Source organism: Hippocampus bargibanti, linkage group LG05 (assembly GCF_051943395.1).
Source record: "Hippocampus bargibanti isolate YZ-2025 linkage group LG05, ASM5194339v1, whole genome shotgun sequence".
Taxonomy (NCBI): domain Eukaryota; kingdom Metazoa; phylum Chordata; class Actinopteri; order Syngnathiformes; family Syngnathidae; genus Hippocampus; species Hippocampus bargibanti.
This window is the reverse complement of record NC_142738.1, coordinates 27,149,300-27,166,567: the sequence shown is the minus strand read 5'-3', so window position 1 is coordinate 27,166,567 and position 17,268 is coordinate 27,149,300. Positions and strand designations below refer to the sequence as shown.

Below are 17,268 nucleotides of genomic sequence, written 5' to 3'. Positions count from 1 at the left end.
ACTGGAGGTCGCCATTTTGTGCCTCTTTTCTGATGATCCATTGTTGCCCCAATGTTGCCTCAAAATGGCATGGAATAAATTCTTTAATCGATTGCAAACATGTATGTTTTCCTCTTCAGAACTATTTGAATCATATTCATAATTGGATGTGCAACAAGAAAGCATAATTTCCGAATCTGAAGCCATTTTTTGGATTCTCCAGTAATGCAAGACGTCTTGGCGTGACGTCACGAACTGGGGGCGGGACTTTCTGAAAATGCCCAATTCGCAGCTCAATTTTTTTGCAGATTTTGGACACTTTAAGTCATTTTTATTTGTGTTTTTCATTTGACTAAAAATATCATACTGCGTGTTTTGGGTATTTTAGATGCTATCAAACGTTTTTCTGATGTTAAAAAAAAAAAAGTGACATCGGTTGTCCTTTAAGTGTTTTATCATACAACACAGAAAGGGATCCCAAATTGTCATTTGTTTACAACCATTTCCAAAATTTAGGCTCTACGAGGGACTTGGAACAGAAGATGCCCTTTGGAAAACAGTGGAAGCATGTTAGGCTCCAAAGAAATTCAGTTGCGCTGGAGGCAGGCTGAGTGAGAGAATTAAACCACACACTGGACCACCTCTTCATATATGTGAGACTGCTTGCATGTTTGATTTCCTTCCTGTCTGCATCCACGTCCAGGCAACTACTCTCGCCTTTAGCTACTCTATGTCACTTACATATGTTTAGATGGAAGGAAAGGTTGGACCACATGTGAACAATCCACAAATTTAACATACAGCATACTTGATTCGGACTACACACACACTCAAAACAGAAGGTACATTTTGACTCGGTCTACTAGACCAAAAGACAACAAAATGTTTAGATGATAGTGACAAGAAATGTGGATAACATCCAACAACCTCCCATCAATGCGTTCCTTCAGTCAGTCAGATTTGACCTTTTAATCGTGTGCAGTTGGGCTCATAAATTGTAGTACTTCGACCATCATGGTGTTAAAATCCGGTCACCGAGAGCCGCTATCCTGCATATCTTAGGACACAAGTGTCAAAGTCAAGGCCCAGTGTCGAATCTGTCCCACCATATCATTTTATTTGGCCCACCAAAGCAAATCAAACTTGTGAAATTCCATGATGCTTGTGAAAGTCCGAGCCAAAATTTCAAATTGTCACATGTAACTACTATAACAGTTTAGGCAACAGGTTAGGCAACATTCGGAATGCTGATGAGGTGATACCGGTGGGAGTGGGGGAAATGGGCCAGTCGTTAGTCAGGAATGTAAGAACAATCAGTGGGGCCACAGGGAGTGGTCCTCTGCTCCCCCCAACCTGAGAGTAGGGACCTATCATAGCTGTGTCCGGCGCCGCCATGGCTGGACATTAGGGATATATAAATAGGGCCGATACAACCAGTCAGACTTTAGTTTTCTGACGAAGCCTCTTGGATAGGAGGCGAAACGTCCGAAACCTTCAAATTTGTACAGATGACGGCTGAAGAAACCTTCTCATCGATGGACCACTCCTGTACGACTGAGAGCTTACACAGACGTATTGCTGCCAACTTTGGGAGAGACATCCTTCTGCTGGTACGTAACTTAGAAAAGGCCACCTTTAAATTACCTGACTTAAAGAACCACCTCAGATTCAATCTTAGATGTAGACAGAGCCGGTTAATTCCTAAATGCTTGAAGCAAGCACCCCTGGAACCCGGATACTTAGCCGATAAAATGTGACAAAATTATACTAGGAAAATACTAAATTTGCGAATTAGGAGACTTAACATAGAGATAAAAAACAAACAGTCAGAAATAGAAACTTATTATCAGCGATTACAAACTAAACTTACCCACAAAATCTAAAGAGTTTGATGTCTCTCTTTATTTGTAAGTAGGTTCGTTCGCTGTCTGGGTCTGAGTCTGAGATGATTCTGCCCCGTGGTTCGCCCAATCTCTCTGTCCCGCGACAGCTGCTTTTATACCCTTTTCAAGCGTGTGCTATGCGTAAGGGTGAGACGCACATCAAGGAGATCAAGGAATTGAAAGACATGAAAGGGTTGAAAAGCGCACTTCAAAATCATACACACGTGTGACGCCACAGGGCTCCCCTCCTGGATCCGAAGTCGGTGAATGCGATGAAGGAAAAAGAAATAAAAACAAGTCATTCTGCGACATGGTGAGGCCAGGCAAGATGACGGTCACCGGGAATGGCAGGCGTCGGTGGGGTGATTGCCGAGGAAGTTTCGTGGTGCCTGAAGTCGTTGTACGGCACGGCAAAGAGTGCTCTACGATTGCCAGTTTGAGTCGATCGATGGAAACTTTCCTCGCGGCCGTCGAGTCGATGCCGGAAGGTCTTCTCACCGTGAGTTGTTCGGCTGGGATCGGTCAAGTCGGAGAATCGATGAGGGATTGTGAAGACGAAGGTGCGTGGGGTTGGCCATGCTGCCGGGCACGGACAGGCCGGTCATCGGCGACGGTGGCGATGATCGCGCTGCCATGGCGCTCTGCAGGACGCTGAGGAAAAACGCTGACGTCGGCGGCCATGTCGGCCATGAAGCGTCTTCCCGAAGTCCGATCGTGGACATAAGCGATATCCGACTATATCCGATCGTGGACATATAAGATGTCCGATTGTGGACATATAAGATGTCCGATTGTGGACATATACGATGTCCGATCGTGGACATAAGCGATGTCCGACAATTTGCGATCGTGGACATATACGATGCAGCTAGTTGCAGAGTCGCCAGGCGAATTGGACGATGTTGGCCATCAGGGTGCGGCAGGTTCCACGGTGGGGTCGGGGCGCCCACGGGTGGTGGCGGCCCATCGGGAGCTCTGCTCGAGGGGTCTTGCAGTGAAGATGCCGGGTTCACAGGCGGCTGGGAAATCTGGTTCTTTCCATTTGGAGAGTTGATTGGGCTGAGGAGGAGGGAAAAAAATCCTCCTGGCTGGCTCGCCAATAAAGAGTTTGGTGTTTCTCTTTATTTGTAAGTATAGGTTCGTTGTCAGATCTCCCCAGGCAGATGATGCGCAGAGCTTGATCGTGGCGTGGAGTCGAGCAAGTCGTGCTGTGAAACTCCGTGCGATGCTGAGCAGGTCTCTGCGAGCGGTGCGTCTGTCTGGGTCTGAGTCCGAGATGAGTCTGAGATGATTCTGCCCCGTGGTTCGCCCAATCTCTCTGTCCCGCGACAGCTCCTTTTATACCCTTTTTAAGCGTGTGCTATGCGTCAGGGTGAGACGCACATCAAGGAGATCAAGGAAAATCATACACACGTGTGACGCAAGCACCCCTGGAACCCGGATACTTAGCCGATAAAATGTAACAAAATTATACTAGGAAAATACTAAATTTGCGAATTAGGAGACTTAACATAGAGATAAAAAACAAACAGTCAGAAATAGAAACTTATTATCAGCGATTACAAACTAAACTTACCCACAAAATCTATCAGGAAGTGTGTGAATTTACTAAATCCGGATATATGAGGCACCACAGCAAAACCAAAGAGAGACAAAAGGGTACATTTCAAATGTTACTTTTACTGAAACAATCCCAGCTACTGGTAAACACGCGAAAAATTAGGAATGAGCAGATTTCAAGGGAGAATTGGATCAAAAATTTGTCAGACAGACATCTTTCAGAGACAGAAAAGGCGGTACTAACCAAAGGTTTACATTTCCTAGTGACTCCTAAAACAATACCTACAATAGATTACATCACAGCTACTGAATCAGCTATTAAAAATAACAAACTTTCGTGTGCAGAGGCAGATGGTCTACGCATTAAAATATCAGCCCTTCTCAGTAGTGCCAAACTACCTCCGTCCAACATAACAATTGAAGAGAGAAAGGTGTTAACTACTCTACAAAAAGACAAAAATATTACTATTTTGCCAGCAGACAAGGGCAGATGCACAGTGCTTCTCAACACATTGGATTATGAAGACAAAATACATAGGTTAATCAGTGATTCTAACACTTATGAGCAACTAAAAAGGGACCCTTCCAATAGATACAAGAAAGAAATGGTAGACTGTCTCCAAAAGTTAGAGAAAGGAAAACATATAGACAAACAGATGTATTTTAGATTATACCCGGGAGAGGCCACGCCATGTATCTATGGCCTGCCAAAAATACATAAAGAAGGGTTCCCCCTCAGACCCATTGTTTGTAGCATTGACTCCTCTACATACGATGTAGCCAAATATTTAAAAACTATCTTAGCTCTGTTGGTTGGTAACACAGAATATCACGTAGAGAACACCACAGGGTTTGTAGAGAGGATCAAAGACCTCATATTGCAACCTGAGGAAACTTTGGCATCATACGATGTGACTTCTCTCTTTACATCTGTCCCAACCCCAGCAGCAGTCTCAGTGGTGAGGACGAGACTGCTGGCGGATGTTTCTCTGCATGAAAGAACCAAACTTAAAGCGGATCACATCTGCAAATTATTGGAAATCTGCCTTAATACTATGTATTTTCAATTTCGGGAGAAATTTTATAAACAAATTCATGGTTGTGCTATGGGCTCACCAGTTTCACCCACAGTGGCTAATCTGTACATGGAAGAGATGGAGAAACAGGCCCGCACATCCTTACCGGGGACAAACCTAGACACTGGTTTAGATATGTGGACGATACTTTTGTCATAATTAAAAAAACAAGAAATTAAATCCTTCACAGATCACCTCAACTCTGTAGACATCAACATTAAATTTACTCGTGAGGACATTAAAGAGAACCAACTAGCCTTCTTGGATTGTAAAGTAATTATAAAAGAGGACAGAGCGCTAAAAGCAGAAGTCTTTAGGAAGGCTACGCACACTGACCAATACTTACTGTTTGACTCTAACCACCCTTTACAACACAAATTAGGAGTTATAAGAACCCTCCAGCATAGGGCTAAACTAATACCAACTAGCATTGAAGGTAGAGAAAAGGAGTCAAAACATATCAGGCGAGCACTCACTAACTGTGGGTACCCTCAGTGGTCATTCAACAAATGTCAGAAAGAAAGAATAGGGAATGAAACCAATAATTCTCAAGATACAAAAAGGAGAGGAGTAGCAGTACCTTACATTGCAGGAGTTTCTGAAAAATTACAAAGAGTCCTTCGGCAACACAAAATTCTTACTTATTTCAAACCGATAAACACGTTAAGGCAAAAATTAGTGCATCCAAAAGATGGGCTACCAAATGAAAAACAAAGTAATGTAGTTTATTCCATACATTGTAAGAATGAAAATTGTAAAGAGCAGTACATTGGGGAGACTCAACAAATTCTCAAAAAAAGACTTTATCAACATCGCAGGGATAATATAAGTGGACCTCAATCGGCAGTACATTTGCACCTAAAAGCTAGCAACCACTCATTTGATGACAATGAGGTTAAAATCTTAGCGAAAGAACATAGATGGTTTGAAAGGGGGGTAAAAGAAGCGATTCTTATAAAACAACAAAATCCTTCATTAAACCGGTCTGGTGGGGTGAGGTTCAATTTGGATCGTTCATACAATAGCCTGCTTAGGCAAAACAGGTTAGGCAACTTTCGTAATGCTGATGAGGTGATACCGTTGGCAGTGGGGGAAATGGGCCAGTCGTTAGTCAGGAATGTAGGAAGAATCAGTGGGGCCACAGGGAGTAGTCCTCTGCTCCCCCCAACCTGAGAGTAGGGACCTAGTAGGGACCTATCATAGCTGTGTCCCGCGCCGCCATGGCTGGACATTAAGGATATATAAATAGGGCCGATACGACCAGTCAGACTTTAGTTCGCTGACGAAGCCTCTTGGATAGGAGACGAAACGTCCGAAACCTTCAAATTTGTACAGATGACGGCTGAAGAAACCTTCTCATCGATACTATAACAGTTATTATTTTTGACCTAAAATTTGAAGACTAGTTATTCATTAATTTGTTGTTCGCTCTATATCTAATATGTGGAGGGGATTAAACATTCTAATGGCTTCCCCAAATTCATAACAGAGAGGAAAGCATCATGACAATGTGGCCTGGGACAACAATGATTTTGACACCCATGTTTTAGATGTTTCCGTCCTCCAACCCCCTTGATTCAAATGATCAGATTTATTATCAGTCTCCTGCAGAAATTTCAATTGAGTTGATCATCTAAACTCATCAGTTCTTTTGTAGGAGGGAAATATTTAAAATATGCAGGAGAGCAACCCTTCGTGAGTGGAGTGAGACACTTCTGCCTGTAAACTCATGAGCACAAAAGTATAAATAAATATGTGTTACAGCCACAATTGAAGTTCTTGAGCCATATTCAAACAACCAGTTACCTGTACATCCCTATTGACATGTCTATGTACTTGCCGTGCAGTTGAGAAAAAATGCATTACATGTATATGTTCCTTTTCTTTAGACAATACATTTTGCGTGGTCAAATTCCAATTCTAGATTAGAATGAAAGGGGCATAAAGTGAATGTCAATCCTCAGCCAGATGCATTGCTTTTCTATATTGTTTTGAGTCAAAGTCAACAGCTTGAACTAAAAGTCAAAATGCTTGTGCCTCTCTCCTGTCATTAAATTGTCTTCTTCATGTATTCAGTACAGAAAACAAGGGCTTCTTATTGACATGCGCTCATCGCTATTTCAAAGTTAGCACTGAAAAGTAGTCCAGTATAATCATAAAGTAATGGCCCTACTTGTTTCTAAATAAATTGTTTAAAAATAACAGAGAAAAATATACAATTTTCTTACAACCTTATGACAATCTACTGTTGTCGAACTGTTCCATACACGTACAACAGTTTTCTTTCCCTCTACCACAAAATCTGTATTCCCAATTTGGGCTTGCACAACTTCAGATTCATGCAGAGATACACAAAGGCATTGATGGTCTGGGGCAATCCTCAAAAGCTGTCCTTTTTTGTGAGGTTGGAACGTATCACATCAACCGCTTGTGCATGGTGGGAACTTGCAATGTTTGCAATGATGTATGGATGTATAAAAGAGCCATGATCCTAACCCTACAACAAAGTGTTGAGGCATACAATAGAATAATGACTGTAATTTGGTGTTCCCCTGTGCAACCGGCTCTCTTGCATAAAAATGACCACTCAAGAAAAGCTCAAACGTGTTGAACAGCAGACCAACTCATTTTGTGACTTTTTTTCCACATTCACTCAAAATGTTAAAATTATTGTGATACTGTGTTTATCCTGCGTACAATTCCAAATCTGTCAAACAACTCATGTGATGGAATAGGGCAATATACTATCAGACCCAGTGTAAGTGTCATTCAGGCATGTCTGTCATCTTGCTCTGATTGGTGATGTAACAACTTCATGTGCACTGCTCCAGGTTTTTTCCCTCCCTGGGGCTAAAAGGGGTCTTGACTGATACAGACATCATCTGAGAAAATAATCACTATATTTTAGAGTATCAAATAAAATACCCGAGGATTTGAGGTGGGACTGCATAGATTTCTGTTCTGGCTATGGCACCACCTAGCCCCCATGAAGCATGAAACCTGCAAATTAAAATTACAGTGCAGCAGGCCTCTGCATACTCACCTTTTGCCGATCGGCACCCACAGATTTTCAATTTTTTTCAGTATACTGTGTGTGTGTATATATATATATATATAGTGAGACCTCAATTTACGAACTTAATTGGTTCCCAGACAGAATGTGTAAGGCGAAAAGTGTGTATCTAAAAAAAAAATTCCCATAGGAAACCATTAAAATGGGAATAATCCGTTCCCGGGTTTCCATAAAATATACTTTTCAACTAAATAAGTCTTAAAACTACACACAACACACCTTATTCTATGTATAATAAATGTGCTATTGTATTGTAATGAAAGAAATACACCGCATTGTATCGTAAAGTCACTTTATTTACATTCGTGATGGTCATTTATGGCTTGATGGAATGGCGTTGGAGGTCGAAGGTCAAAGGGAATTGCTGTTTGGAAAGAGAGGCGCATTACATGACGACTGTAATTAAAGAAATAAACTGTACTGTAAAATAAAGTTTTATTTACCTTTTTGATGGTCGTTGATGGATTATGGAAGGAGAATCACCTTCCATAAGGACTGTTGGTAACTTAACCTCTGGTGCTGTTCGGTCGTGTGCTTCCGCCGAAGATCACTCCGCCAGGCGTGGTGGGTGTGTATTATGAAAATAGTGCTTCTTATAAGGTTTAATTATCATAAATTTGACGTTTGTAAGACAAAAAGTTTGTAAGTTGAGGTGTTTGTAAGTTGAGGTCTCACTGTGTATATATATATATATATATATATATATATATATATATATAGTTTACCCGGCCCCTTTTTCAAGTGAAAAACATCAAATGAATAATTAGGGGTTTAAAGATTTATTTTGTTTCATAAAATAAATTTAACCACCTATTTGTGGGGTGGTGGGATCATGGAGCCACTCAGAGTGTGGTTGGTGGCCGCAGTTGCCCATCCTTAATTGATATTGTGGAGTAGTGAAGTTGACAAATCGACTGGTCTGTGCAAATTATTCCTGACCTGGAGTTCAGTTTTTTTCTGTACAAGGCCCAAGTATTCAATGCTGCAGCTTGTTGTCATATATGTCAACATCATACTCAGCCGGGGTCGCTGATGGAGTTTGGACCAGGGTGGTGCGTTGACCACGGTTAATATTATAAAATTAATAAAACTAAGTAATTATTGTGTTACCCTGTGTAGTATGTACCGGGTAGCATAAATACAGGCTGCTAAGATACTTCTGCATTGCCGTATTGGAAATCATACTTCATAGGAGGAGTAACAAATTTTCACATGTGTGTAACTTAAACACATCAATAGTGATAGCACACCATATGCTATGCAGCATTTAATGTCCTGTATTTTACCGGAGAAGTTTGTCACTTTATGCGGAGAAGCAAGTGGAGTGGGACGATGTCGCCCCCTGTTCCCAGGGCCATCTGCACCCATGCCCACAGCTCGCATGATGTTAAATGTGTTGTTTCCTGCTTAGATCTGATCACACCGTGAGTGTGGCACTCCGGAATAATTATGAAAACATGTATTTCAAATGAAATTGTTGTCATGAACCTCAGTGTATGCAACTCACGTGGCTTTCACACTCCTGATCTGAACTGTGACTAATACTATGAAGCTGCAAAACAGCTGATCAGATTCAAGCGGGAAATGTATTTGAAGTGTTTCATGCAAAAAGAGTGCCTTTTTATTTTTTTATATGGTTACTTCTGTTCCTTGTTGAATCTTGTCTTCAGATGTATGTTCTGTATTTGTACAGCTTGATATTCACAAACACATCTTAACGTGTTTATTTCAGGCGGGGAAACTGAATGAAAAAAGTCAGCGAACCTCAGGTTTTAGGATCAACATGGAATTTTTAAGTCGAACAATTAGAACCCGTCAGAATACATATACAGAATTGATCAGCTCCTAATTTAAAGAGGGAAAAATATAACCATGACAACAAGTCTAGGTAGCTTTGTCCACGAGAAAGTCTTCACATCATCTATTGAGGCATCAACTGTTCATAATTATGATCAATACAAATAGTTTATGTTTGTATAGAACATCGATACAGGAGGTTTGACCAAAAACATGAAAGAAACACTGCATGAGATTGATGTTGAATTATGCAGAGTGGTGCTGCTGATGGTGGGTAATTGGTTATTGTGGTCAATAAAACACATTCACATCACAACTGCAGGAATGCGACCTTCATTTTGTATATCGTGCAGTATGTAGCAACTACCCACAACATTCTAACTGCTTGCAAAAGTTAACAAGTTTGCCCTGTTTTTCCTCTCTACAAAGATACATTGATTTGGTTCGATCACCCTTGTCGAAATGGCAAAATATCAACAATATTTGTTGGGCACCCAACCAAAATATTAGAAACAGCTCTCAGTAATCGGATGTTATTGTGAACTCCAACAACTGTAATAAACTTGTTTTAAACTTCTCAATCAAACTTGAACATTTGTTGTGCACTACAAAAACTCCAAATGCATTGCCATGTCCCAGCATAAAATACACCAAGTTCTAACTTGAACAAAACTAAATAAATAGGTCCTGGGTAAGGGGGGTACCATAAGGTAATTTTGCATTTTTATTTCAATATACAGCATTGAAAGCTATGAGCTATTTTGATTGAATTCACGTTTCTGTTTTTTTAATCCAACATTGACAGTGTGCCTTTGGTAAGAGCAGGGAGCACCAAAATAATAAATTAGAGAAACTATTTTCTCTGTGTTTTTTTTATTCAGCCAATTTATCAAAAATGTAAATTCATAATTGAAATTCAAAAATGTTTTTTTTTTACTTTTGTGCCAGATTCGTGCATGCATTGGCACATGCCCAATAATTAACAAGTGGGCTGCTTCAGACAGGACGGCTTCTGAACTAAGTCAAATAAATCATGTAAATTGAGTGACTGGTGACAAGTCAAAAGTTGCAACAACAGCAATTAAATCTCAGTACAGTGATACCTCGGCTTACGAACGCTCTAGCTTACGAACTTTTCGCCTTAGGAACATTAACTTCGCGAGAATATAATCTTGACATACAAACTAGTTTTCTGCAGACAAACCAAACCACACAGCGCCACGGTGGCTGGCGCACTAGTTTTCCATACCCCCTTTGAGTGCAGATGTGGTTTGCTATCGAGAGGAGTACATTTGCTATTATGGGATCGAAAAAGACCCCACTACAGGCTAGTGTTAAATCAAAGAAGACACAAAAGAAAATTATGGTCGAGCAGAAGGTCATCAAAAGACACGAACGAGGCATGCGTTTATGTGATGCATCTTGGAATGGCAAGGCTCAGTTTTCAGAAGAGTCTGTCTCCTCCGTTGAGCCATCGCTTTCCACCTCCATCTTCCTCCTGTGATGGATGTTTCTTCTCGGGGAGGCCTTCCGCTGCACCTCCTTCAGCATCGATACTGCACTGCCACTGCTGTTGCTGACTGAGATCTGGGCGATGCTGCGGGGAGGAAGTCAAATTGAGGGAAACGGAGCAATCATAGAATCAGGGAGGTATTTCGAAAAGTAAAAACAAGTTAACCTCCTTGGACCTGCCGTTCACATGTGTGGACAACACATTTTTACTTTTCAAGACTTCAATGTTACATTTTGGACGACAATGAATGTCTTCATGTAGACATCATTTTTCTCTGGAACTAAATCATATCAAAATATAATTCTTTGTTTTTACACTCATCAGGTCCCAATTAGCCTATATATCAAGAAAAATGCATAAATGCATGGCTTGCAAGAGTTCCGGTCTCAGGAGGTTAAAAGTGAACCAGTCATTATGGGGAATTCCACTGATACAGAGCTCACAGTTTGTCCAGTTCCTGATCCATCTCCGGGTCATTCAGTACCTCTGCCTTGTTGGGTAGGGCTCCTGTGATCAACCAGCAAAGACGCAAGATTTCAATTTTGAATCTTGCGCTCATTAAAAGTCTGCCTTTGTCATCAGTGCTGTATTTAAAGTGGGGAATCCAATTCTAGATTTACGTTTTTAGGGATTTGAAAGGGATAAGATAAAATGACAACATCAAATCATAACCAAAAAAGTTAGAACCAAAAACTAACAACACAAAAACAGAATGTGACTTTTTAAAGAGTGAAATTCCAATAATTGTTTAAAAGCTTTTTTTTGTGGTTATCAGTTGCATCGTTTATGGGAAGATAAGATAACAGACCATTGGCCTGAAACACAATACAATTATCTGTTGTAGGGCTGCTCCATGTTGTAAAAACGGGATATGAGTGTTGAATTGAAATGTTGATATGCTTGCGGTCATTAACATGTACCCAAAGAAACGAAAGAATAGGAAATGTTACATTCTCAGCTAATAATAATTGTTTAGCATCAGTAATGGATTTTGATCTGGATTTGCTATTGGATGGCGATGTGCATTTCAGGTTGCATCTGATTGGTCAAAGTCAGATAAAAGCATACAGCTCTATTCAGACAACATGAAACTTTTACCCAATTCAATTCACGCAATATAAAACCCATCGCCTGTCTTTGCGATATATGTTGCCATTATTGCGCTGGCAATATTCCTTTGGTATATTATGCAACTCTAATCTGTGGTCCAACCAGCAACGGCACAGGGTTGTGTAGCAGAACTATACTTTTCAAACAACAAAACAGTTGGAATAACAATTAGAATATTTAAGAAGCATGTAAACATTACAAGGGGAATATTTACCGATCATTAGGTTGATGGTTTCGTGTTTAGCCAAGCTCATCAATAAGCTGTGGTAGGACACCTTGCCAGTTTGTTCTAGCATTTCCTGTAAGCAGGACCTAGAAGGGTGGCTACACATATTGCAAACACACAAGCACACACAGACACACACATTTTGTTTTGGCATGTCTAGGGGAGTCCTGAAATGCTGAAAGTTCTTGGATGAGTGAGACAATCAGAAGGAGTTTGAGCTAAAAAGGAAAGTTTCACGAATCTACAGAGAAACAAAATAACAACTATGAATCTGTTGACAATCCCAAAAACAGATAAAAGAGTGTAATTTCAATTTATCGACAGTAAATCTTCTCAGGCTTCTTTGGTCTACCATGAAAGAAGATGGGTTGACAGATGATAGTTGTGTTTATTCAAAATATCAAGCCATCCATTTTCTGAATCACTTGATCCTCACGGGCGGCCCGGTAGTCGAGTGGTTAGCACACCGGCTTCACAGTGCAGAGGTCGCCGGTTCACGTCCCGGTCCGGCCTCCCTGTGTGGAGTTTGCATGTTCTCCCCGGACCTGCGTGGGTTTTCTCCGGGTCCACTCCAAATTGTCCCTAGGTGTGAGTGTCAGTGTGACTGTTGTATGTCTTTGTGTGCCCTGCGATTGGCTGGCAACCAATTCAGGGTGTCCCCCGCCTCGTGCCCGAAGACAGCTGAGATAGGCTCCAGCAACCCCCGTGACCCTAATGAGGATTAAGCGGTACGGAAAATGAGATGAGACTTGATCCTCACAAGGGTCGCGGCCATAGAAATAGATAGGTTTAGAAGTGCCCAAAGGAGCCAACAGCATTGCGCCCCGCGGTCACCAGGTCGTGACGTTGCTGATGACGTCACGAGTTGTAGCCTCTGACACAGTTCCGTACCATATGAATAATTTTTGCTCGTTTTTCGTCGATTTTCTTCCAGTATTCGACAAAATTCTACTTTAGAGAGAGAATATCAGATTCACCCATTGTATAATAGAAATGGTCAACAGAGTAGCTGCAAAGGGACTCCAAATTAATATAAGGTGACCAAAGCATTGATTTCACACACCCTTATCCACTGTCTGCTGTATTATCTTGCGCTGAAAAGAAGGTTCTATGTGGGTTCTTCTCAGACAGACCCCATTTGTCATTATGTATAAAACTGTAATAGCGTTCAGTTATGTTCTTCTGGAACTTTCTCCTACCTTTCCAGACGATCGATGGAATTTTAAGTTTTTCATCGTCACCATTCAGTCATTTATATTTGGGTAGTTTTGTTGCCTGTCTGTTAATCCTGTCTGCCTTTGGTCGCTTGAATTTTTTTTTACTTTACCTTTTTTTCAATTCTGTTCATTCTAATCTGTTATTAGAGCAATTTTGAGTTTTTATTATTTCTTTTTTCCAAAACATTTTAGTTCAATTTTGTTCTTTTTTCAATACAGGGTTAAGAATTTGGGTGCAAAATAAAACAATCCCCTATATTACTGAGTCTTGTGTTATAAAGTAAACTACAATTCTCAAACAACAGGTTGACATTCCATTTAACGTAGCTAAAGATCTAAAGATGAACCACATTACCAAAATAAATACATGTACAATGAACCCTGAGAACTCATTGGTAAATTAATTGAGGAAGACAAAAACTAAGAATATTTGTACTATAAAGCAGTTGGACAAATGTAAAATGTGGTTTCAGTGTTAACTGTTAATTGAACTCTTTTGCATGAAGGCACCCGCTCCCTTTTTGCCCAGGACAATTGTTTTCTTGTTTTCATTTTGGGTAGCTAAATACTGATGGAGAATGGCAAAAAATGTCTTATCAGGCTAAGATTAAAGAAATATTAAACAATAGAAAGGGAGCTGGATAAATTTGGAATGAACTGTATATTGTGGTGTCTTTGACTACTATCCATTTCTGGTGTGTTGAAGATGGACTAAATTGGTCTACCTGTCTTTGATGCGGTCACAGAGTGCATCGATACATTCCGCCAGAATGGAAGCCTCCACTTGTAAATCCCATTCCTTGCTATTGTCCTCTGTGGTCAAGATGGGAAGCTGTTCAACAGCAGTTGATGTGGGGACTATGATGGTGTTTGGACTCTTCCCTGCTAACAAATCCTGGTAGATCAGCAACACACTGTCCAGAAATTCTACAAACACAATTGGGACTGTAAATGTATGTTCTTTCGACCCGTCACAACACAGAGAAAATAATAACAAAAAAATCAGGTTTCTGATTTGCTTGTCATAATGGGGGAAAAAATTAGGAGTGATGTGTGACATGGGGGCACGTGAAAATTTTACCACCACTGAAAGAACTCAGCCAATACACTTTGAACACGTCATGTGCCTGTGACTGACTTTAGAACACATAAGCAAACATCCACGCGCTACGTGGGCACGCTCATGCTTACGCAAAACAAAAGAGTAAGCCAAATGTCTATGCTATCGGGGGGAAAAAAATACTTGAGGATTTAAAACATGTATGGAATGACATGAATCATGTCAGAATAGCTGTTTTGAAAGCACAAAGAGGATAAATGCTTTTGTGATTCCCCCAAATGCCCAGTACAGTGTTATACATCGAGAGAACATGAAAAAATACCTTGATAGTAGAATTGCAGCTGGAAGGCATAAAGGAAATCTGAGAAAGACATCAGGCTGTCTAATCCATAATCCATCAAAACAATTCTATGGGAAAGAAAGTAGAGCAGTTCAATATGGTTTTATTGCCACATCAGCTGAAGGCACTGCCCCAAACTGTGTTAAAAACATTTTTCATTCATTCATTTTCCAGACCGCTTTATCCTCACTAGGGTCACAGGGGGTGCCGGAGCCTATCCCAGCCATGTTCGGGCAGTAGGCAGGTGAAACCCTAAACTGGTAGCCAGAAACCAGTAGACGAATGGTTAGCACGTCGACTTCACGGTGCAAAAGTACAAGGTTCAATTCCAGCTCCGGCCTTCCTGTGTGGAGTTTGCATGTTCTCCCCGTGATTGTGTGGGTTTTCTCCAGGTCCTCCGGTTACCGAATGGTTGTTAGTTTCTATGTGCCCCGCGATTGGCTGGCAACCAGGTGAGTGTGTCCCCCGCCGAGTGCCCGAACATGGCTGGGATAGGCTCCGGGACCCCCTGTGACCCTAGTGAGGATAATGCGGTGCGGAAGATGAATGAAAATTAATTTCAGATGAAGCCTGCAATCCTCGTGTACACATCCAAAATGATTTTGAACAGTGCAACATAATAAACAAAATATCCAGGAAGTGATTATTTCTCGTGATCTGTAGTATTGCAATGAATGGACCTGGCTGCATTCTTTACTGTCTCCATTGGGAAGTCTGGACATAGCAACTGGAGCAGGGAGCTGTACTCCAAAATGGACAGTAGATCTGGAAACAACAACCACAAGAAGAAAAGATGGATTGACTTACAAGATGGGAGAATGCTTCTCGCTTTGGGTGCTTGTTATAGTTTACACTTATTAAAACAATACAAATTAAATATTTACACAACATAATTGGCATATTTGAAAAACTAGATTAATTATGTTAATAACATGAATAACTGCAGAAGTGAAAAGCAGTAATGTCCAAAGACAAGTACAGTAAATTGTCAATTTGTATTTGTCAATGAGTCAATTACTATTTGTCCAAAACTTTATTCTAGACTCTAAGACCTTGAGAACTGTGCAACCATTTGACCCCACACAATGTTCAAAAATATTAGGTAAGATTGGATTGGATTTGCCTTTATTAGTCTCGCAGTGGAGAAATTTACATTTCACAGCAGCAAGGTTATGAAAGAAATGACATTCCCTTCTGACTATTTTAGTTTCAAGTGTTTCTCTCACCTCCACTGGTGCCAATCTGTCGGTAGCATCTCCAGAAGACTCTAATGAATGAGGCTCTATTGTGAGGAGTGGCCTTGATGTAGTTATACTCTCTGAAGAGGATGTGGTTACTATTTTTTACGCTGCTAAAACTGCAGATACACACACAATAAATACATGCAAATATAACAAATACATATACGTTGTAATCATATGCAAGTGGTAGAGATTACAGTACACGTCCTGGAAATGAATAGCCGAATAAATATAACATACTATTCAGCAAAGTAGCGGATTACACCAAAATTGGTGTATTCCTCCTTATGTTCCAGCAGCTGGGTCAGAGCATCACTCAGGTAAAACAACACATTACTCTCAGCTGTGGAGCAATTAAACAAAGGGGAAAAACGTTAAACAAAGACAAGATGAAACCCCAGGGGACAATGTTTGTTTCAATAACTCTAAATTAATCGTCTACTTTTGGAGGTGAAAGCGAAGACAAACGTGAACTAGTGGACGGAAAAACCTACCGAGATATTCCTCGACCGTGACAGTTGGGTTAAAGCGATTCATTGTCAGTACTGACAGAAACGATCAAACATTCCATGTAACCTTGCTCAAATGCATGTCCATCGAAAATGGACTGGATAAATGTCTCCTGGGATTTTTATATCACATTTCTATTTTTGCCCAGATTTAATCGTTCAGGACAAAGCGGATGTTGTGAGTCACCATTTCAAATGCATTAAAAACATTGAATAACTAAATCATTGGTTCCTACCCTCTTTGGAACGCGATTGTGTGTTGTCCTCACCAAATTAGTTTACAAAATATTTGGAGCATCTACCTTGCTGAAAATTTGTAACTGGGTGGTGTGTTCAATTTATTACAGATAATTAGTGGCCCAAAACTGGAGAGAGAGATATTACATTCGATTAACCTTTATTAGTCGCACAGTGGAGAAATTCACAATTCACAACAGCAACGTGATGAATGGATGAGGAAAGGAAAAATAATAAGTAGAAAAGAAAACACAGCAGCTGCTGTAAAGGCAGCCACTTTCGCGGCACCATCTTGAAGTAAAAAAAAATATGACAACACAAAAGACACAGACATACGGAAGAGGATTAGGGCCACTGAAAAAAAATGGCAAGATTTTCACTTTAAAGACAGAAGACTGACAGTTATTCAATCGTCAGGACTTTTCTGTACCCTCTGTTGTATGAAGT

The 17,268-nt window shown here is 40.6% G+C and overlaps 2 protein-coding genes across 3 annotated transcripts in view; one reads left to right on the top strand and one right to left on the bottom strand.

The window, feature by feature from the left end:
- mapk8ip1a (mitogen-activated protein kinase 8 interacting protein 1a) overlaps positions 1-1,895 on the top strand; it is a 33,479-nt gene extending 31,584 nt beyond the window's left edge. For both annotated transcript variants that reach the window (XM_088997537.1, XM_088997536.1), the window contains one exon: positions 496-1,895. The gene's annotated coding sequence lies outside the window, so the exon portion shown is untranslated. The remainder of the gene's footprint in view (positions 1-495) is intronic.
- Positions 1,896-5,922: 4,027 nt separating this feature from the next.
- On the bottom strand, positions 5,923-16,767 carry cstpp1 (centriolar satellite-associated tubulin polyglutamylase complex regulator 1). Its single transcript, XM_088997535.1, has 9 exons — positions 16,570-16,767; positions 16,316-16,418; positions 16,061-16,191; positions 15,515-15,599; positions 14,817-14,902; positions 14,160-14,361; positions 12,206-12,315; positions 11,325-11,388; positions 5,923-10,965 (listed from the first exon to the last, which is right to left on the bottom strand). The coding sequence occupies exons 1-9, from the start codon at positions 16,610-16,612 to the stop codon at positions 10,806-10,808; spliced, it is 984 nt and encodes a 327-aa protein (XP_088853661.1). The 5' UTR covers positions 16,613-16,767; the 3' UTR covers positions 5,923-10,805.
- Positions 16,768-17,268: the final 501 nt, after the last annotated feature.